Source organism: Phyllostomus hastatus, unplaced genomic scaffold (assembly GCF_019186645.2).
Source record: "Phyllostomus hastatus isolate PE091 unplaced genomic scaffold, TTU_PhHast_1.1 phas_scaffold_114, whole genome shotgun sequence".
NCBI lineage: Eukaryota > Metazoa > Chordata > Mammalia > Chiroptera > Phyllostomidae > Phyllostomus > Phyllostomus hastatus.
In genome coordinates, this window is record NW_025334006.1 from 204,387 (window position 1) to 226,769 (window position 22,383).

The 22,383-nt window shown below is 46.1% G+C and overlaps 1 protein-coding gene across 1 annotated transcript in view; it reads right to left on the minus strand.

The window, feature by feature from the left end:
• MGAM2 (maltase-glucoamylase 2 (putative)) overlaps nt 1-22,383 on the minus strand; it is a 62,493-nt gene that overhangs the window by 11,507 nt on the left and 28,603 nt on the right. The window contains exons 16-32 of the mRNA XM_045855568.1: nt 20,850-21,021; nt 20,210-20,326; nt 17,354-17,508; nt 17,123-17,207; nt 16,257-16,313; nt 15,613-15,737; nt 14,694-14,782; nt 13,865-13,914; nt 10,721-10,885; nt 9,114-9,269; nt 7,690-7,959; nt 5,931-6,085; nt 4,776-4,944; nt 3,807-3,903; nt 3,240-3,352; nt 2,679-2,804; nt 807-935 (exon numbers count right to left, since the gene is read on the minus strand). Of these exons, the coding sequence (XP_045711524.1) occupies nt 807-935; nt 2,679-2,804; nt 3,240-3,352; nt 3,807-3,903; nt 4,776-4,944; nt 5,931-6,085; nt 7,690-7,959; nt 9,114-9,269; nt 10,721-10,885; nt 13,865-13,914; nt 14,694-14,782; nt 15,613-15,737; nt 16,257-16,313; nt 17,123-17,207; nt 17,354-17,508; nt 20,210-20,326; nt 20,850-21,021 (2,230 nt within the window). The remainder of the gene's footprint in view (nt 1-806; nt 936-2,678; nt 2,805-3,239; nt 3,353-3,806; nt 3,904-4,775; nt 4,945-5,930; nt 6,086-7,689; nt 7,960-9,113; nt 9,270-10,720; nt 10,886-13,864; nt 13,915-14,693; nt 14,783-15,612; nt 15,738-16,256; nt 16,314-17,122; nt 17,208-17,353; nt 17,509-20,209; nt 20,327-20,849; nt 21,022-22,383) is intronic.

The window sequence follows — 22,383 nt, forward strand, 5'->3', positions numbered from 1 at the left end:
ATCCCCCCCTGCCCAGTTCCTTTCTATAAGTATCCTGTGTCACAATGGTCCCATAAATCATCACTACCCAAAATGAGATCGTTAATGTTTATTTATTGGCTGTATCCCACTAATAAAGTATAATCCCTCTAAGAAAAAGGACATGGTCTTCTTCATTAATTTAGATCACACACACACACATACTCCTTTTAGAACAATGATTTTCAAAGACCCTGTGCTTAATAAATACTTGAATGGATGAATGAATGAATGAATGAATGAACAGAAGTCAGCAACTAATGCTGGAAGCTAGATGTATGGAAGCTAGAAGGGAGGACCATCTGTGGGTAACTACTTCTGTGTTTGACTTCCAATGTAAACTAATAAGTTGGTATCTCCACTAGGTTGTTTGTGAGTTTCATTAAGGAGACATAAGTCCCCTGCACTTCACCACGGCTGGGTGATAATAAAAGTTAGGTTTTTGAAACCCCTCCAGTAAAGATGAGACTAAGATTCAGTTATTCCAAGGCACAGCCTGAAACAGTGAGACTTTTTTTTTTTTGCTATATTTGGTGTTTTAGCCCACAGTTCTGGCTCTATCAAGAGTAAGAAGAACTCAGTCATGAAAAATAAAGATTGTAAGTATTATTTTCTTAAAAGCCCTCTTTGTTCTTTTCTCCTTTATTTGCTCTTTTCAAACTTAAGAAAAGAATTATAGATCCACAGGAAGTTGTCCTATACTCTTCACCTCATCTCCCCCAGTGGAACTATTTTTAAACCACGGACACAGAAACAGAAAATGAGGCCTCATCTTCGCAAGCACCTACCAGAATGAGGATGAACCTCATGCCATTTTGCTTCATTCGCTCCATCAGGGGACCAAGGTTTTGAAAGCTGCTGCTGAGGGTGAAGTCCAGCTTCCGGTCCATGTAATCTATGTCTACATGTTGAACATCCTACAGGAGGGGGCGAGCAGGGTGTTTGGGGTCCCTCAGTAGTATCCCTCAGAGCAGCCAACTGTTCCACCAGGCTCCCGTTCTGCTGCTTGCGGACCCCAGCCCAGGGCCCCCCGAATGCATCTCCTGCCTCCACCAGAGGGGCGTTCAGTTCAGCTGGTTACAATGGCCACCTGATTCCTGCATACAGGTCGCCTGTCCCCATTCCTCCTCCTTCTGCCCCTCTTCCCCGAGTGGAACTCTCTCCCCTTTCCTTCCCTCAATTCATGTCTTTTCCGTTCTTCAAATCTCAAACTTAGTGAGCCTTCCAAAAAAAAGATGCTAGTTAAATGTCCAAAGAAAGGAGGACTCTGCTGAAAAACAGAAAAAGGTTGTATATCTGTTTTCTCTTTCTCCTCCACTACGCCTGACTGAATTTACTCACATTTAAAAACTGCGTTACTTTATAGCACCCTAAAGTAGACTAACAGTATACTCTTCCCACCATCCCCATTTGTCTGCATGGTCTTTGAGAGGAGAACCTTGTCTTCCCTTTTCTCAACCCAGCACGAACCAATCTAGGTTTCTGCAAATGAAATGTACCCAGTTCAGGATTGTTGAATGATGGCTAAAGTGGTTAACACCATATTTTGCTGTGTATAATGCACACTTTTTGCCCAAATTTTTGAGGGAAAAATGAGGATGCACATTATACACGGGCATAATAACCCCGTGTACAATGTGCACGAAAACATGGGTATGCATTAATGCATTATACACAGCAACATATGGTACTGGTTGAAGAAAGAGATATGCCTTTTCTTTATCCCGAAGGTTATAATCATCTGTATGGTCTTATGACTCTAAGTGAAACTTGTCTGAGGGAACAGAGACTTGGGCATAAGCCAAAGCTTAGAAAAGAATGAACCAACATATATTATTAACATTGGTTGCCTTAGTGGGAGAGACCTATGGATTTCTTTCATCTTCTAATTTGCCTATCTTTTCCAATTGATGTTTAATAAGTATCTTATATAGCAGTATATAAAACGGAAAAAAATAAGCTTGGGTGAATGTTTCCAGCTACCCTCGATGAGAACATTGGAACACTTTATGTTCATCTTCTAATCATTGACCGTCCTCCAAATCTCAGGAGGGGAGTTAAAAGCAGAGAAAGAGAATGTGGGGTGTGAATTCGATCATTACAAGAGAGGAAAGAACGTGCTGTCTCTGCAATTCTGCTTGTCGACAGCGACTGACTGCACTTCTCGGGGATTCCCTAGTGGCCAGGTTGTCTCTGCAGGATTTACATACGTGAGTATTTGCGTTTAAGTCAGAGGGAAGGCTTGATTTTAACTACTTTGTTTCATATTGTCACTTTGTACCCATCCTCTCCAAAAATAGTCCCAGTATAGTCTAAAATTGTCATAATCTTGACATGATTCCCACTTAGAAGTTCCCAGAGTCATGGCTTAAGACCACCTATGGCTTCTGTAGGATATTTCTGGCAAGAGGCAGTAAGTAACAATATCCTCCACTAACTTCTGGAGGATTCCTGCCCTTCAGTTTTGAACCCTTGATTTAAAAGGGTGGCATGGAATAACTTTAAAAAGCAATGTTTCCACAGAGGACGAGCTCCACGGCTACATTTTCCTTGCACTGAGGTAATCATCAGTGATTTCTATGAAGATATTTTCAATCTATAGTAAGGCACAGATTCCCATAACTAATTAAACCACAGGCTGGGGGTGGGGGGCTTCATACGTAGGGAATCTGGGCCTCCACCATTGCGTCATACAAACTGGAGATTTCAGTATCACTCTGGTATCCATAGCGACTCAGCTGGAATCCCAAGGCCCAGTATGGAATCATTGCCGGCCGACCAATCAACTAGAATAAAAAAGAAAAATGGATCTAGGTAGGTTTCTTAGGGAAGGAAAGATGGTTGGCTTATGCTTGAAGGAACTTGAGCACGTCTGCTGAGTGTTGTCTGATTTAAGCGACCACATTCAAGGAAAATAAGAAAGTCAAATAAATGTGGCACAACCACGGGGAAGCAGGACGATGGAAAGCCTCCCTATATGTTAGAGCTTCTGCTCTAGGTAACCTGAGACTTCAGTGCTAATTGCTGATTTTTAGCAAATAATTAAGAGACATATAGGATATAAATGTGCTTTTATAGGCCCTTAACACTAAAACCCTACTCTCAGAAAAGACAGTGATAATGTACTAGCGACACCCAAAATTGGCCTTTCCCAGTGCTATGAACGTGACAATACCCAATAAGCATTGGATGGTGTGTTAATGAATAGGATGACTTCTGACCTCCGTGTATTGCTGGGTGACAAGCTCAGGGGTTGGCCCCAAAACCACATAAAAATCCAAAATCCCTCCCGTGGTGCGGTACGTCAGAGCAGGCGTGGGCTGGACTGTCACATCTGTTAAAAAAAAAAAAAACAGGTGAGGAGCATTGTTGGAACTATAAATGACCCAGACAGGAAACCTGCCCTAATATTTGCTATTTTCACTCTCTACCTTTCATGCCCAGCTCCTCTAGAAAGTCTTCTTCCATGCAGTGGGATCTGAGAAGGATTTCCAGGTGCCCCAAATATAATCTCAGTCTCAACATTTTATAACCCTCCACAAAAGGGAATTAAAGTGTCACAGTAAAATAAGGTCATACAGAACTAGGGACCCTGTTTAGTCAGAAGTTTACTTCTAATACTGAGGCTAGAGATCTTAATAAATCATGAAGAAATGAATGAATGAATGAATGAATGAATGAAAGGTCAGGTAATGTGTCCCATTTCCCTCCTTGGCCCCGGATGTCCTTATTTCTATTGATATCCCAGATCCCAATGAAGTGGACACGGGAAGGAGCCTCTGGCTTACCCATGGCGTTGCTGTTGAGCAGGAGCACTCCGTGGGCTTTGCAGTCCTCCTCCAGGCCCATGTAGTAAGGGTGGACGCCATAGGAATTCTTTTTGTACTGGGAGAATCATGGGGAAAGTAGATGAGAAACAAAAAGGGAAAAGCCAAAAAAATTCATTCCATCTTATAACCCAAACAGGCAGCCCCTCTACCCAACACTGAAGATTTAGGACAATGTCAGACCCTTCATGAAGCCTTCCTTGACCCTCCCTTCCACCCCAAGCAACCAGCCAAGTGCCATCCCCTCCACGCCCTCCTTGTTCATTATCACGCGGTTCTATTATCACACTGACTACATGGCCACCGCTACTTCTGCATCTTACTCATGAGCCTATAAGCCCCTGTGTTTTGTAAATAAGACAGTGACTTATGAAATAATATTGTCTTATTCTGTGTGTGCCTGGCACATAGAGCATATTAACTAAAAGTTTATAAAATCAAATTCATAGTACACATAAAATACATGTGTGTATATATCATACATATATGTGTGTGTGTATATATATATATTCTAAAAAACTAAATGACATTTATGAACAGAAGAGCATTATATAATATGTGGCCTATTTCATTGGACAGCACAATTTATCAACATAAGCTGAAGTTGGTGAATAGGGTACCATATATGAAGTAAAATAGATTTACAGAGTGCCCTGGTCAGGTGGCTCAGTTGGTTGGCAGTTTGTCCCATACACTAAAAGGTTGTGGGTTCAATTCCTGGTCACCGTCCATGCCTAGGTTACAGGTTCAGTCCCCAGCTTGGGGTGCATACGGGAGGCAACTGATTGATGTTCTCTCACATCGATGTTTCTCTCTCTCCCTCTCTCTAAAATCAGTAAACATATTCTCAGGTGTGGATTAGTAATAATAATAAATAAATAAATTTACACAGGGAGAAACTGATCAATAATCTTCCTCTTCTGTGCTTACCCCTGGTGGCTCATCTCGAGCAAACATTCCCCACGTGTTCCAGCTAATGTTTCTTCTGAAAGCTGTGTGCTCAGTTTCTCCAAAGCCATAGATGTTCTCAGAGGGGAGGCGAGTAGAAATGGAAAGGAACTTGTCGTTGAAGGTGAAGCCGGGGAGCTGAGAGTCCCAACTGCAACACAAAGGCGCACCTTCGAGCTGAGCTGCTCACAGGCCAGAGCCAACGGGGAACACGATCGGGATGTCTAGCTGATTCCGAAGCTCGCTGAATGACTGCACACCTGGACCCAGGTTCAAATACTGTGAGCGGACCCAGGCCTTATGAATGGCCAGGCTCACTACCAAGGTTCTGTGTTTGCATTTTTATTCTGTGGTTTGCAAGACTGACAACTCGTTTTCTGATTTATGGACCCTTGAGAGTCTCACTCAGCTCTGTATTTCTAGTTCTCATTGTCTGGCATAGCAGCTTGAATCAACGAATAATGTCCAAGCAAATGTTCCAATAGAAAAGTAGGAAACGCAGACTTTTCTGGATTGGCCAAAGCGCTTCTTACCAAAGACGTCAACAGACAGAAAGTCAGACACATGGTCAAAGAGAGCCGGTGGCTGTCACACGTGCCCATACAGGTGACAGTTTCTGCTGGGGTGGAGAGCTTCGGCCCCAGGCGAAACCTAGACCTTGGGTTCATGCCATTCAGCAGCAGGACTGGGATGAGAGGTGACAATTCCTTTGACACTCAATGTTGTGAAAAAGCTGTAAGTCTACATAGTCAATAGAAGCAAAGACTATGGTCGCCATTTCTCTCTCCTCAGTGACCCTTGCCCTTCTCTCCTGACTCTTCTGTTAGTATTTCTTTACAGGGCAAACAAAATGTTCTGTTCTGCTTAACAAGAACAATGAGTAGGATGTGTATTTTTCTTTTTCTGAAATCAAGCATCACTTTGTACTTTTAAACCTATGGCTGATTAATTTTTCTTGTTGAGTTAAGGACTAAGAGAAAATGAAATCCCCATCAAAGTAGGGGGAAATAGATATTCTCTCTGTAGAAAACCAAACACACACATAGTCTCAAAGGTCAACATTTCACTTGCATTAATTAGAACCACTGTAATTAGATCTGGAATCACTCTAATTAGAACCAAATAAACAGTGCTTACATCACAGTGCGGGAGCTTTTTCGTCGAATCTGGATCCCGAAAGGGTTGCTTTGAATCTCGACGTCATACAGACGGTTCTCGGGGGAGCCAACAGGAGAGGAAGGGGTGTTCAGAGGCACTGGGACCTCGTACCTTTTATGAGTGGGGTCATAGATCTGACGAAGAGAGAGGAGGAGACTTGCTGATGGGATCTCACCCCCAAGGGCCCTCACGCCCGCTCAGACAGTTCAGTTCCCATCAGGAGGCCTCAATTGTCCCAAAGCGAACAGACAAATGTGGGGCCTGCCCACCCACTGTCCCCAGCGCAGAGCCTGAACTGCAAATATGTCTCAGCGGCATGTGTTCAGAGCCAGGCGGGGCACACCCTCCAAAGAGTTTGTCATTTAAGGGTACAGAATCTCACAGACAGGATGGTGTGTGTTTATGAGTGCTACCGGTGGACAGGTATGTATGTGCACGGAACTGTGTGAGACTCTGCGTGAGCACGTGTGTGTATGGCAGAAATCAGAGAACTGAGCTGTCATATAAATGCTGAGATATTCTTACTAGTTGAGCTTCCAGATGTGGCTCAGCTTTTCCTTTCTGAAGACTGCTCCTCGTGCCTACCACTCACTTCTACCCACCTCACAGGACTGACGTGCGGGCAGAATGAGACAGGGGCCACGTGTTGTACAAGGTGGGGTAGTGTCGCCATCACGCTGTCACGAGCGATCACCCTTTTTCTCAAACCAGGAGTAGCCCACCTATTATACTTAGGACACATTTTGTTGGAAGCCTTGCTTCTCCAAATTCTGTTTCTCAGACCAAAAGCAGCCATACTATCTGGGAGCCTGTTAGCAATGCAGAAACTAGGGCCCCGCCCCCAGACTTTCTGAATCAGAATTTCCATTTTCACAAAATCCCTATGGTGATTCCTCCCACGTTAAAATGTGAAAAGCAGTGTCGAGAGCAAGCTGTCCGGGGCGGTATCCACTACCCACGTGGGGCCCTTAAGCCCTTGAAATGTGCTAGTCTGAACAGAGACTCACTTGTAAATGCAAAATCCACACCAGATTTTGAAGACTTACTATGTTTATAAGATTCAAAAGTATCTCAATAATTGCATTTGGATTCCATGATGAAATAAAAACATTTTAGCACATTGGTTGAATCAAATGCTATTACAATCAATTTCACCTGAATTTTTTCAAATACGTTCTTAAATACACGGTTATTGGAAAACACACATGACTCCCACTGAATTTCCACTTGAGCAGAGCGGTACCTCTCCACGTGTGGTCCCTTAATGTGTGTGCAGCATCAGCCTCACTTGGGAACTTGTTAGAAATGCAAATTCGTGGGCAGGAAACCCTGGGCAGGAGGCCTAGCGATCCACATTTGAACAGGACCTGCAGGTTATCCTGATGCATGTTAAGCCAAAGTATCAGCTGCAGGAGGAGCAACTGTAACGTGGGAAGTGTGTTAATGCCACTCGTATGAGCTTATCACAAAGCAGGCACATTTTTCTCTGGGCTGAGGAGGGATTCTTGGAGGATCTTTCTGATGTAGAGAACCCATCACCGCAGGAAACTGACAACCCTGGTGGCGCCAAGGCCCCAGCCTGGCCCTACTACCTCCTACCATCCTGACCTTTATTGACCTCTCTGGGCCTCGGCGCTCTCGTCTCTAAAATGAGGGATATGGACAAAAAGATGTTTCAATGACTTCCACCCGTAAGAACACCCTGTTGAGGACCAGAATCTGCAACACGGGGAGTTACCTTGAACTGCAGCATGCTTTCTGTGTGGTAGGTCACGCTGAGCTTAAGGGAGCTGATCTTTGCAGAGAGAGGGTCAGAGGTCGCGGCTGCTGCACGCAGAGGGAGTGCGCCCTGTGGTGACGGTGGCGGTGCTGCTGCTCGTGGGGACTCAGAGGCCGTCAGATGCGTAAGGTCCATGCTGATGCCAGTGGGCAAATACTGAATGTTACTGGCAGCATAATTAGGGATAGTGTCGTAGAAACAGGTGGGCACGCCAGGAACAGTGGTGGGCTGGAACAAGAGGAGGAATCTCCCAGTTGGCCTCGAACACCACACTCTGAAGCTCTAATTACTGAAGAAGTTAGGTAACCCAGACTAAGTCCATGCCGCCACGCCGTTGTTATGGGTTGAACTGCATTCCCCCACAAGATGTTAAGTCCTGACACCTTGTGCCTTATGTGGATGTCTATAGGGTCTTTGCAGATGGCCTGGTTAAATGAGGTCACTAGGGTGGGCCTACTCAGGTATAACTAGTGTCCGTATTAAATAGGGAGATTCGGACACAGAGACAAACATGCACTCGGGGAAAGGACACCATGTAAAGATGAAGGCAGAGATTGCGGTGAAGTTTTTATGAACCAAGGAACACCTCAGATCGCCAGGAAACCTTGAGAACCTAGGAGAGAGGCCTGGAACAGACTGTCCCTCACAGCCCTCGAAAGGAGCCAACCCTGCCAACCCCTTGACTTTGAACTTGAAGCTCTCAAAACACTGATGTGATATATTTCTGTAGTTTTCAGTCACCCAGTTTGTGGAACCTCATTATGGCAGCTCTAGCACATGAATGCATCCATTTAACACACATGTGCACACGCGCACGCACGCACACACACACACACACACACACACACCCCTCCTGTAACACATGAGCAGTGAAGGGTCAGCAGGGAGCCTGACCTGGAGACTGGGGTCCTAAGGCAGGTTCTGCTCCCAGCCTCCCAAAGCGACCCTGCTTTGCTGTGGGATCACTGCCCCCACGGTGACCTTGAGGAAGTCATTTAATTTCTCTGGCTTTCATTCCCTCCATTTTTCAAGTGGAGAGGAAGGCTCATACCTTACCTTACCTTCCTGCTTGGACTCTAATGGATGCAAAAAAATCACTCCAAATACTCAATGCACGGTGTGTTATTATTATTCTTATTACGTTAAAAATAAAAGTGGGGGTTAAAATAAGTCAGCTGGAGGAAGAGAGAGCCAACTCTCTGAGGGAAACACCGACTACCTCTCGCTCAGGGTTCACCGAGAAGGCACCCGTCAGCACAGTGTTGAAGGATGACTCCCGTTCTACCCAATAACGCTTGGAAGTGTTTTCTAGCTGCCCGACTACTCGTGTGGCAGTTCTGACAAACCTCCCACCCGCTGGGGTGATCTGCCCTCACCCTTACCTCCCAAAGGCACCCCCGCTGACTGCACTTCTCCTCAGAGGCGGCGGGCTCCTCGGGGTAGCAGTTGAACTTCTCCAGGTCGCTGACCGGAAGCCTCCACTGAATGGAGAACTCCTGTCCCAGCACCAGTCCCTTAAGATCAGTGATCTTCACCACCTGTGGAAGGAGAAAGGCGGCCACGGTGACACATGAGGAGAGGGAGAGACACCTGGATGACACCCTTCCCTGATGGTGTGGACGTCAGGACGGGGTGGGGGAGCCAGCCGTTCCTGCAATGCTACTTCGCCACGGGAGAGTTGGCATGTTATTGTTTCTCTGCTGGGGCTTTTCACATCGCTGCCGGGGAAAGGCACTCGGCTCATTCCGATGGTTCTCACCTCCTGGAGTCACTCAGGGACAGCCAATGGGAAGGCCTTCGACCTCGTTAACGGGTACAGATTGCGGGCAGGGCCATCATTGCTGGGCAGTGGCCTTCTAGGAGTGGTGCACACACCTTTTCATCATGATGGCAGTTACAACAATAGCTAAGTTTTATCGAGCATGCGTATGGGCCAGACACAGCGATGACTACTTCGCATGCATTCTCTCCATTAATGCTGCAGCAATCCCGTACTTCGAATTGGCTAGCTCCAATTAGGCTATCTCCATATGGCTTTCTCCAATTTGTGAAATAGAAAGCTGAAGTTTGCAGAGGGTTAATGCTTTACCCAAGATCTCACAGCTCAAGGATGGCAGAGCTTAGATTGGAATCCCATTCGGCCTAACAGTAGAAGCCCAGCTCCCACCCTTTGCCACAGGTGTTGTCTAAATGGAAGGGGCTGCCCTAAGAAATGGTGCATTTCCCACACTTGACATACTCAGCTAACAATGGGAATCTTTTGTCCGAGATTATCATGTAAGAGGATCATTCAATAGGGACAAAACTGGACTACCTCTTGTGTTTTATTTAACTGCCCTTTTTTCCAATGATACAATTACTGCTTAAAACACTAAGGAAAACTATCAGCTGTGTCTCAAAGAGAGCCTTTAATTGAAATGAGAGGGCATATGGGTAAATATCCTCTAGAACTGGGCTGATGCATTATATCATGCAGTTTGAGCCTTGGCTGGATAGCTTAGTAGGTTAGAGCATTGTCCCGATACATCAAGGTTGCGGGTTCAATCCTTGGTCAGGGCACAGACAAGAATCAACCAACGAACACAGAGATAATTGGAACAACAAATTGGTGGAACACAAAATCAATGTCTCTTTCTCTCTCCTTACTCTCTCTCTCTCTCAAATCAATAAAAAATAAAGTAAAAATTAATATAGTCTGAATACTGTATCAAACTGTATCACAGGTGGGATCAGCAGTCTAGCTTTAAATTGACCCAGAGAGGAATTGCCCTCTTTCGGGGTCCAACTGACACAGAGTGCAGGGGTTCCTGCTCAGCAGGCACGTGTTTCTCCCTCTGCATCCTGCCTGTGTGCGGTAGATTTCCCAGCATGCTAGTCGTCTCTGTGCCCCCCCGACCTCCGCAGAGCAAGGGAGAGCTGCCCGTCAGAATCTGAGTCCAGGGCCTTCTGCAAGGGCCCCGCAGGACGGGGGGACGGGACAATCGCCCACCTTCGTTGATGTGTTGTAGCTGACATTTGCAATGGGGGTGGAAGCACCCATAAGGAGGGTAAAGTCAGCAGGTTGCTTGTCCATTCCCAAGATTGTGATATCTGTAAACATGAGGTTGTCGGCGTCCTTATAATTATTAGTCGTGATCTTTGCCTGTAGACGGTTCTGAAAAAAAAAAAAAAGTCAGTTTAGAAAACAAGTACCTTGGACTCTAACTGTGCCCAAATGCCACTTCATATCTTTCTTCCTGAGACTGAAGTCACGCCCTTTATCGCTGAGGTTCTACACGGTGCCTCGGGGTCATCCCAGGGAGCTCGTTAACCCAGACTCCTGGTGGTCCTCAGTCTTTTAGTAACAGTTTGTGCTTGCCCTGGCTCACTGGTTATTTATTGATTCTCTTCCTCAGAAAACAGGTTCCTGACATTGTGGGATTTTCAAGCAGATAAGATGGATACTAGCAAAGCAAATAAAAATACTCGAGCACATGAGAAACCCACGGCACACGAAGGTATAGATGCACATACACACAAAATAGTGCCCAAATAATTTCTCTTTTTATTTCAATGATAAAGTGGATAAGAAGTAACTGTATAAATGCGTACGATGTGCCAGGCACTGGGTGAAGCATTTGACATGTATTGCCTCATTCAATTCTCACGGCAAACTGTGAGGTTAGAGCTATAATGATCTCCATTTTTCAGGTGAGTAGACTGAGGCCCAGAGAAATTAGATAACTTATTCAGAGAACCACAGTTCAAACATGACCAAGTTGAGCCACGATGAAGAAGGTATAGCCGAAGACGAAAGAAAAAAAAGGGGGTCACTTTGATGTTTAACAAGACTAGGCGTGCCCTGACTAGCCTGCCTCAGTTGGTTTAGCGTCACGCCACAAAATGGAAGGTCTCCAGTTCAAGTCCCGGTCAGGGTGCATGGCCGGGTTGTGGGCCAGGTCCCCGACTGGAGCGTGTGCGAGAGAAAACTGATGTTCCTCTCTCACAGCGATGATTCTCTCCCTCTTTTGCCCCCTCCCTTCACCTCTCTCCAAAATAAATAAACACATATAAAATCTTCTAAAAATAAAATAAAAAATAAAAAGACTTGGCATCCCACAACTGGTTTCTGCAAAGGTGCAAAAGCAAGGCGGTGGAGAAAGAAGAGGCTTTTAACAGATAGGACAGGGCAGCTGGATGAACATAGGGATGAACTTAAACCTCAACCTAAATTTCACACCTCATATAAAAATTACATGTAGAATTACACATATTGTGTAATTATATAACTCAAAATAGACCATGGACTTAAGTGTGAAAAGGTCAAACTATACATTTTTTAGGTAAAATAGGAAAAAATATTCAAGCTCTTGGGTAGGAGGAGTTCTTATTCTGGACACCAAAAAGTTTGATCCATACACACACAAAAAAAGGATAAATCAGAGCCATTAAATTTAAAAATGTTTGCTCTATGAAAGACTTTGTTACAATGATGAAAAGAGACATTTACAGACTGAAAAAAATATTTACAAACCATAAACCCAACAAAGGACTGGTTTATAAAATATTTTTAAAAACACTCTCAAAACTAAACAGAAAAATAAGGCAAATAATCCAGTTAGAAAATGGGCAAAAGAACGTGATAGACAGTTCGCCTAAGAGAACATACAAATGGCAAGTGGGCACCTGAAAAGATGGCCAACACCCTCAGGCATCAGAGAAGGAGAAACTGGGACCCCAGTGAGCTGTTAGCACACCCTTACGAGAAGGGCTAAAATAACCTTTGAAAATCATGACATCAGATGCTGGTTAGGATGCGTGGAAACTGCATCACTCATACATTGGTGGTGTGAATGGAAAATGGTCCAGCCACTCTGGAAAAGTTTGTCACTGTCTTATAAAACTAAACATGCCCTTACTATAGAACCCAGCATTGGCACTCCTGGACTTTTACACCAGAGAAATGAAAACCTGTTTGCACAAAAACCCATCCACAACGTCCACAGTGGCTTATTCAGAACAGGCCCTGATAGAGACAGCCCAGATGCTCTCTACCGAGTGAACTGGCTCAACCAAACCTGGGTGGCTATGACTTGGAATGCTACTCACCATGGAAAGGACCGTGTATACACAACAACGTGGATGACTATTGAGGGAATTACACTGAATGAAAAAAGCCCATCCCCAAGACTATACGCTGTATGATTCCATTTAGAGAACGTTCTTGAAGGGACAAAATTATAGAAATGACAGACAGAACAGTGGTTGCCAGGGGCTAAGGAAGGGGGAGGGGAGGAGGCAAGGGGGTGTGGCTACGGAAGGGTGGCTGAGGGACCCCTGGGGTGATGGAAATGCCCTCCATCCTGGGAGCGGCAGCGTCAGTGTCCTCGTTCTGAAACTGAACGGCAGCTTTCTAAGATGCTACCGTTGGGGAGACTGGGCGAGGAGTAAAAGAGATCTGTCTGTATTGCTTCTTACAACAACACAGGGCTCTACAGGCATCTCAAAATAAAAAGCAAAATTGAAAGAAAACAATATAAATTTAAAAGAAAAGAAATAAGGGAGAGATCCCCATCAAAGAAATCTCTGCCCTCGCACAATCAGACTTCCGAGAAACCCACACGAGAATGCTCCCGTCCTCTGGTGGACTGACTGCCTTTCTTCCTCTTAGTACCCCCCGGGAAACAGACGACGCAAATGATGTTCTCCCAGCCTCTCAAAATGGCCACTTTATACCTGTGCCCAAGGCCAAGTTTAGGGTCTGGAAAGGAAGGTCGTCATGGAAGGACCTCAATCAGGCACTGCACCACTCCCCACTCCCACCCACAGCCCCCACACCGCACACACTTGCAGCCTCACCCCCTGCCGAATAAGGGCACATCTTGGAAGCCACCACTCCTCATATAAAACTCAGAGTCAAGGAAATTTTTCCAGGAAAAAAAAAACACTTCCTCACCAAACTCACACTGAATTCTTACAGACATATCTCCAACACAGATTAAAAACTCCCATTTGAACCTTCATCCTTTCCGGGGCCATTGGAATCAGGCACTGTCCCTGTTCCCCATGGCTAAGCGTCTGTAGCAAACCCCAGAACTCAAAAGCAGTCACAGAAAAGAAGGTACCCTGCATGTTCCTCAAAAACAGTACTTACGGAGGTGACAGAAAACTCGTAGAGAGTGTAATTCTTTTCAGTTACAGCATCTGAAAGAGAGAGAGGGGGGAGACCCTGTTACAGGGGAAGAAGAGGCGTTTCTCTTCCGTGGGAGTGCCTTTGCCACGGATCCCGCTTAGCCACCGTTACCCGTTTTTGTCAAACCCCCACAAAGGCTTCCTGGCGCCTTCAGCCACAGCAAAGTGCTCCACCCCCAAGCTCCCGTGGCACTATGAGGGACTATTTCGCTGGCATTTAAAACATTTGACTCACATTATAGTTACCTGCATACAGGATATCTACCCTACTGCAGCAGGAGATCCTCAAGTGCAATGTCTACATTTTATTGACCTCTATATCCCCTGCATACAGTGCAATGATAAATAGCCAATAAATATTAATAAATGCTAATTCTGTGCAGGGCTGGATTTTCATATAATCATAGACCATAGGCTTATGTGAGGTGCTCACGTGGAAATCCTACTGTGGAAAAACATACTACACAAATGAGATCCTTCCTCTTAATAGTAACCAAAGAAGTATTTTGCAAAACTACTAGCAAAATGTATTATTAGGTATTAATGACGATACCCAGAGGAGAGACTAATTAAATCCAATAACGTCTGTTGCTTGGATAGAGTCAATCACATGCATGTGGGCCACCTGAAGTCTACTTTAATGCATTGCGCTTGGCCAACCAGGCCTCAGCATAAACTGGCTGTAAGCTGCAGAAGTAAGCAGCGATGGCAACAGCATTGGCCCTGCACTGGGCAGCCTGCAGTGACTGCTCTCACGGAGCACCGCAGCGATGGCGTGTAGGGAAGTCTACCTGCAGATTCCCCGTCATCCCAGTACAGCTGTCCCTTTGCTTCTCGCTTGTGGTCCAAGGCGACAATGAGACCCAGGGAATTCTTCCGACTGTAAAAGAGCAGGTCTCAGTTTCAGAGAAGGAAGATGAGATAAGAAGTGGGGTCAACCAGCCCCCTTCATGCCCCACGGGCAGGTTATCCCAGAGTCTCTCCCAGACACTGTGTGGTCACTGACCTTGCATGGAGACAGGGGGGCAGGGCGTGGGCAGACAGCAGAGGTTAGCAGGGAATGAGCATAAGAAGCAGAGTTGAAGGGGAGGGCTCCCGCTGAAAACTGGATTTGTGATAACACTAACCATCAAGTAAGCACTGTTAGGGGCTTACCATGTATCAGGAACTCTTCTAACTGTCTTTCCATTTGATCCTTATAATTACTCTAAAAGTAAAACTACTATCATCCCTGGTTTATGAGTGATAAGCGGAAATACAGAGAGTAAGTGGCCATTGTAACACATCTGGTATGTTGTAGAATTGGGGCTTAAACCCAAAATTTTGGACTTTTGACCTTGAAGCGATGTTGACTTTGGCTCCTATTTAACTTGCATTCTCTCATGTCTAAGGGAATCTCTTTGAGGGCAATTTTTGACCATAAAGAAATCCTCCTGAGCGATCATTTGACTCCTCTTGTAATCCGATTCAATCCATAAGTGAAAGACTACGGACATGCAAAGGAACAGAGGCTACGTTTACCGCCGCTGAGTGAATTCTAAGAAGTGAAATCTAATGTTGGGTCAACCCTGAAAGGAGGGGAGGAGGATCCCTGACTGGGGATGTCCTCCCTGGGTTCATCCATACTTAGTCCTTATGTTCGCCTCTCCCACGATGCCCTGCGTCTTGGAGCTTGCAAGTAGTCCCACCTTGGAAGAGGGAGGAGCTTACCTGGCCTCGGTGGTTGTGCTTGGCTGCTGGGTGGGAAATATGTAGCCCCCTCGAAGGTGAAGTCCTATCCTCTCAGGGGGCAGCAGCATCTGCACCCATTGCTTCCTCCACTGGGTGGCTACTCCCTAGCCAGCAAAGGAAAACAGAGCCGATCATTGGCTGTTTGAGCTAGAAGGCACCTTGGAGAGCTCATTGCTTAGCTGCCTCATTTTAAATAAGAGAAAAGCAGACACCGCCCACCCCCCTGCCCCCGCCCAAGTGAAGTGACTTATCCAAGGCATACAGGCAGTAAGGAGACAGCAAAGCTGAGACTCCCACCCACCTCATTTCTTTGTATGACCCCACGCTGTGATTCCACCAGGGCTTTCGTTTCATAAGCTATCCCCGCCTACATCCAAATAGCTAGTCCTGACAGCTGCAGAGTGGCCAGGTGGACATAATGAAAATTCCCATCAACCTACCCCAGTTGTTCAAATTATTTCATTGTGCCTTTGGAAAGGCCTTCCACAGGGAAGAGTACCCACAACCAACTACATGAAAAACCTTGTAGTATCATCCTTCCCCAAGCCCCTAACACAGCTGCTGCCTTAACGCGGTCCTCTGCTAGAGCCAGGTCTCTGGGCCAAGCGCGCCACCTCACTTACTGTCTCATAGTCGTACCAGATGGCATCTGGGATGTATGCTTTCACTTGGTCCACACCCTAGGGAAACAACAGTAATGAGCGACATTAGCGTGCCCCTTTACAGCTGACACACACCTCCCCGTGTGGCTCCACGTGCCCCTCTGAACAGCCCTCCCACTCGACCAATAAAAGTGCAGACACCCAGCGAGGCTGAGCCGTCCCAGCAATGAAGTTTGTTTTGCTTCCTGGCTCCTGAACTTCCTAAGAGATGCAGAGGAAGTCCATTCACTGAGTTACTTGTGTAATCTGCCAGGTGGGAGGAGACTGGGCTAGTCAGGCGCCCAGGAGAGCCTTCCAGCAGGACCACTCACTGGCCAGCTGGGCCCGCCATGAGACGGCATGGCGAAGACACCAGCTCCAAGGGCCTTTGGCACGAGAAGCTTGGCGATCTTTCATGGCACAAACTGATCGGCAGACTACTGATCCCGCCCCTCTCTCCCCCACCTCCCCCACCCACAGCTGCCCTGGATCACACCATGAACTCCACAGGAACTCCTTCCCGACCCCAATCTCACACCCTCTCTGGTCAAAGGGAAACACAGGCAGATGGCCATCCCAAGGCATTTGAGGGCCCTGTCCGCATCCGTATGCTTCAAGACACGGGCTTGAATGTGATCTTGCAAAATGGAAATTGTTTTTCTTGCTCAGGCAGTAGGACCAAGAGTTACTATTTTTCTAATTTCCAAACTTCTGGAATCGTTCTCTCCCTTATATTCATATTTATGTTTAAATGCAGCCAGAGGCACTCAGGCTCCAGCTTACTCAGCTACAGAGAGCCATGACGACAAGTGTGAGGTCCCATCCCACCATGCAGATTACAGACGTACTTCATATAAAACCGGCGTGATGAGAAGCCCGGGCCCCCATAAGAACTGCTCGTGCACCGCCCATGTAGCTGGGTCCTGGTAGAACCTGGAACACAGAGAAGGCAGGTGAAGCCCCCAGCACTGGCGGGCAGCTCCTTGTATGGCAACGAGGTTCTCATGAACCTCGTTAGCACCAACGAGGGAAGCAGAGTTATGGTCTGAATGGATGTCTTCGCGGGTCAGGAAACTCACTCATGGACCAGGGGCCTGGCTACAGTCTCGCCCAGGGTGTGAGCGCGGTAGAAGAGGGTGTACAGGTAGGGCAGCAGGGTGTAGCGGACGTTCAGGTAGTGCCTGGAGGATTTCAACAGCAGAGAGTCTTCTCCAAAGGCCGCAGGATCCTGGTCCTGGAAGGAACCATAAGCAATTACTAGACATCTGCATCATATTGTAGAAGTTCCCTTTGATGAGAAGCTTTCTCATATGAAAGGAGTTACGTTGTCGAACTTGAAGATGTCAAAGAGTTTCCAGAACTGAAAGGAGCTGGGTCCTGCCCCTTCGTTTTATAGATGAGAAAACCACATCAGAGGTTAAATTGCGAGTAAGTGGCAGGGTTTACATTGGACGGGGGTCTTCTGACACCGGTCTGTGGCGGCTTCAGGGCGACAGAGGAGCCTGCGGAGGTTGCCAAGGAGATAAAGGGCCTAGCGTGGGCTCTGCCCCTCGGGGCTGCTCCCGTGGGTCTCAGATATCGAGGTTTCTCATCCTACGTCATTTGGCAAATAATGAGAATAAAGTCATCCTACTACTAAGAGAGAATTTGAAACCCATTGCCTTAAGCCACATATTGCCTAACCACCACGATCTGGAATCCATCTCTTCTTTCCATGCTCTTTTATGAATTTGAAATTTTATTTATTGATCTTTTAAATTTTACTGTAATTAAAGTTGATAAAGAATCTATTAGTTTCAGGTGTATAATGTAGTGGTTCAACATTTATGTGCCTCACAAAGTGACCACCAAAGTTAGTCTAGGAGCCGTCTGTCATCACACAGTCATTCTCTTATGGGTTCTATTCCCGATACTGTACACTATATCCCGTAACTTATTTCATTTATTTTATTTGTTATTGTTGATGTTGTTACAGATGTCTCCCCTTCCCCGCCCCACCCCCACCAGGCCCTCACCACGTTGTCATCTGTGTCTGTGGGCTATGCATCTATGATCTTTGGAATTTATGTCTGGTTTTGCGTGTAATGTTTTCACCGGCAAAATTTGTTTTACTTTCTCTGTCCCAAAGACAGAGCCCTCTGTTTGTTCTTCGACACACGAAGTGCAAAGCAATCATGAAGAGAGTTTTTGGCAGATTTCAACTAGGAGGAATGAAACAACCCTTCACAAGGGAAATCTAATTGTCTTAGGACGGAAAACATAAATTTTCCCTCATGTTGTTCACTTTCCTTGTACTTTGAAAGTTGTGCATATGTTTAGACCTGTCATCCTGTACTGCATAATGGGGATTGAATTTTAGAAAAAATGATCTGAATGTATCCCCTTCTTTTGTTTAACTTGCCCATTTCCCTCTCCAAATAGAACTACTCCCTGAGACCACTCAGTGCCCCAGTGTAGGGTTCAGTGAAAACCCTGAGGCCAAACACCGAAGAAAATAACACTCCACATCACCCTACCTCACCCTGGCCCCCAACTGGGAAAACCTAGAGCCGCCCTGTGCCCCAGGGCAACCGCAAGCCACGTGGGGCTACCGAACACTTGAGCTGTTGTTAGTAAGATTGAGGAACTGGACTTTTAATTAGATTTCATTGTACTTATTTTAAATATAAACCTAAAAACTGAATCAATGTGAAAAAATTTTTTTAGTGAAATGCAACTTTATTGTCCTGGTGGGATTACCTTTCCCTCCAGCTGCTGAAAGTACAGCACCCAAACTGAGATGTATTACAAGTGTAAAATGCACGCTGAATTTTGAAGGCTTAGTATACAAGGAAAAGAATATAAAATAGCTCATTATTAATATTTTGTATAAAATAGGCATTGAAATGATGTTCAGGATGGATTGAGTTATATAAAATAAATTAAAAATAATTGCTCCTGTCTCTTTGTGCTTTTTGGACCTGCTTCTAAACTTCCATGTGTGGTTCCCATCGGCACTGTGTGGTCAGCACTAGTTGAGGGGGAAGAAAACCAGCCCTGTACCCGGGCAGCCTGAGTGACCACTCGCTCTTACCGACGAAAGTCCTTCTGGGCCACCTCTTCAGGAAGACACCTGCCCTCCCTTCTCCCAGCCACCTGCTTAGAAATCAGGAGGAGTCCATCTCTCTCTAGACCACCAGTGGCTAGGAACAGCCCGGGGAGAAAATCCTTTGAAGATCCGATACGAATCTCTCCCAGGTCAGAGATACGACATCGGATAAAGTCAAGAACTGCAGCTAAAATGATTATCAGTGAGTTACTCCAGTGAGCCTATTAGGAGCGAAACTACTCAATGAGCAGATTTCTTCATTAAAAGAAAGGGCCTCCCACCTGACTTGCTCCTACCATCACCATAAACATCTCCTTAAGAGGGACCTTGAACCCATTTCTATAGGCTTATCAAAATCATTAAAAAATGTCATTTGGGGTAGGAGAGGAGAAAGGTGGGATATGTCGTGAGAAGTAGTGGGAAGTGGTCTCTCACACCATTCACAGAAAGATAAAATGTTGCAACAAGGGAAAAAAATGTTCAGATCACAGGCCTGCCCCTTTCGAAATCCTTTCTCCTTGCTCCCCTATATCTAGGAGTGGCTTCCCTTGTGCTGACTGAAGTATCAATGAACTCCGACTGACCCGCCGTATATAGGAGGTAACAGAAGTGTGACAGCAGCACTGTAGGAACTCCAGCCACCCTTCTCACCTTTGTTGGTGAGTTCCCAGCAATAACGCATACATACCGTCACCCCCATACCATGCTTTTTAGGTCTATCACTCCAAATGTATCTATTTTGCTGCTGCAATTAGGGCCAACCCAGAGGATATTCTTCAACCTCTCTTTGACGACAAATAGATTAGATAACCCAAGAAGTGTCCGTCACTTGTCGTGGGGACCTTACCTTGAAGCCAGGCCCGTTGTGATTCCTCGAGAGTGGATAAAATGCTCCAAGCTGCATCCACCTTCTGCAGAGCTCCTCCGTGACATTTTTTGTATAACCACAGATATTGGCGCCTACCTGGAGAATGAGCACACACACGAGCACAGTGGTCAAAGAGAAAGGAGAAAGCATTGATTGTACACCTGCGAGACAAGGAAAAAGGGAACCTCTTATTCCCATCATGCCGTGCTTCAAGGGGTCTCAGGCTTTCAGGGCTAATCCCCCAGCCAAAAGGGGAATACAACAAGTGTGCCACTGTGGACCAGCTGAAGAGAGGAAGACGGACTGTTGAACCAAGGGCTCATCCCCAATATTCAGTTCCCAATTTCACTAATGCTCTGATAATAGAATTTTCCTGTGATACTAACACATTTCACTCGTGGAGGTGTCTTCCTAATTTCAGAGATTCCATGGACAACAACCCAGTGGTAAAACGCTACTATCCAATCTTCAGAAAGCAACTCACACCATAGAACAAAAATGGACTTTTGCAATGCATCTCACAGGGAGACATATGCTCCTTGGTTTTCAGACACTTCGAAGCCGGGTACTGGGAAGAATGTCCAAGGACAAAGGGTGAAAGCTCCCAGGTGACACTCACCAGGGGGATGCCAAACAGGTTGAACTCAAGGATACTAGGGATGGACCATTGGAGATCATCCCAGGTGGCTGCATTGTCCCCCAACCAATGAGCAGCAAACTTGCCAGATCCGGCAAAAGTAGAACGGGCTAAGATGAAGTTCCTCTTTCGAGGGGAGATGTTATTCAGGGCCCTGAAAAAGAGCACAGCCAACTGAATGAATGGGAGGCGAGCTGTGAGTGTCTGGGGCTTACCCGTTCCCGAGGCAGCAGAGGTTTTCGATCAAACTGAGAAAAGACGGCAGGGCATCATGAAGGCGAGCAGACTAAAGTCGCCTCTTTAAGAGCTTCTATCTCACTCCTAGATCAGGGTTCAGACCTCAGATGAGGGAGTACAAGCACCCCCAAGGGCTCTCTCTGGGCTCCCGTCCCCCTGATTATGTTTTCTGCATCTTGGATCTGTTGTGCTCTTGCCCTTTTAGTCCACAATACATTGGAACCATGGGTTCTTGACCCTCACCTCCTCCTGCTAGAAAAAAAATTTCCCAGCGTCCCTGGGTTCCGTGCCTTGCTGCCCATTCATAATCCTGTTCAGCTCGGCACCAGCTAAGGTCAGAACCCTGTACCTGCCGCTTGCCCGAGAGGAGATTTTGTGTGCCCTCTAGGATCCTCAGAAGCTTCAGAACTTGTTATTAGCAATTCCCCACGTCAGGAGATCTTAATCTGCACAAACTAATATCCATTCAAACACGTAAGTCTCAGAAGATGGCAGATGGTCCTCTCAATGAAGTTAAAAGCAACTAAACTATAAACTATTTTCACTGTATTACATATAAAAGATTACCCATCCAATAAAACTCTACAGAAAGTGGAGCAAAGGAATTAAAGATGAGGAACTCAGAAAGGATGGGGTGGGGCTGGGATCACAGACAGTGACCTGTAGGAGATTTTCTAGCTTTTATTTGGAATGCTTTTTCAAAGAGCCCTCTCCTTTCCTAAACAGTCCACACTTTCTTTTAATGTTTTGAAACTGAGCGATATTACAACTAGAGGAGAGTGATGGCTGAGCCACAGTCACGTCTAGCTCTTTGCAGGCAGGCTCTTTTGTCTTTCTTTCCAGCACAGGGTCTGAGACAAGGGCACCGGCAGGCCCTGGGCCGTCCCTGGAGGCACTCTCACAGCCACCAACGCTTTCCGTCTTTGCATCCCTGAGGACGCCATGGGGAGTCACACACTCAGGACAATGGATCATGGGAAAAGGGGGGTAGTTCGGAAACAGAAGACTCATTTAAGAAAATGAAGTGCCCCGTCCTGACATTTTAATGAGCAAGCTATCAGGGTACAATGGAGAGGGCTCACTCTCCCACTTCCGTCCTCATGTCTCCTTCATCGGGGCTCGCGATGCTTTGCCTTTATCACCGCTGGCTAGGGGGTTTATGGCACCCTGCAAATCACCCGTCATAAAAGGAACACATTCAAGTGGCATAAAGTGAAACTGAAACAGGAATGAAGCTATCTGAGTTTAGGGTTGATTTAGTCAGGCCATGTTGGTAACA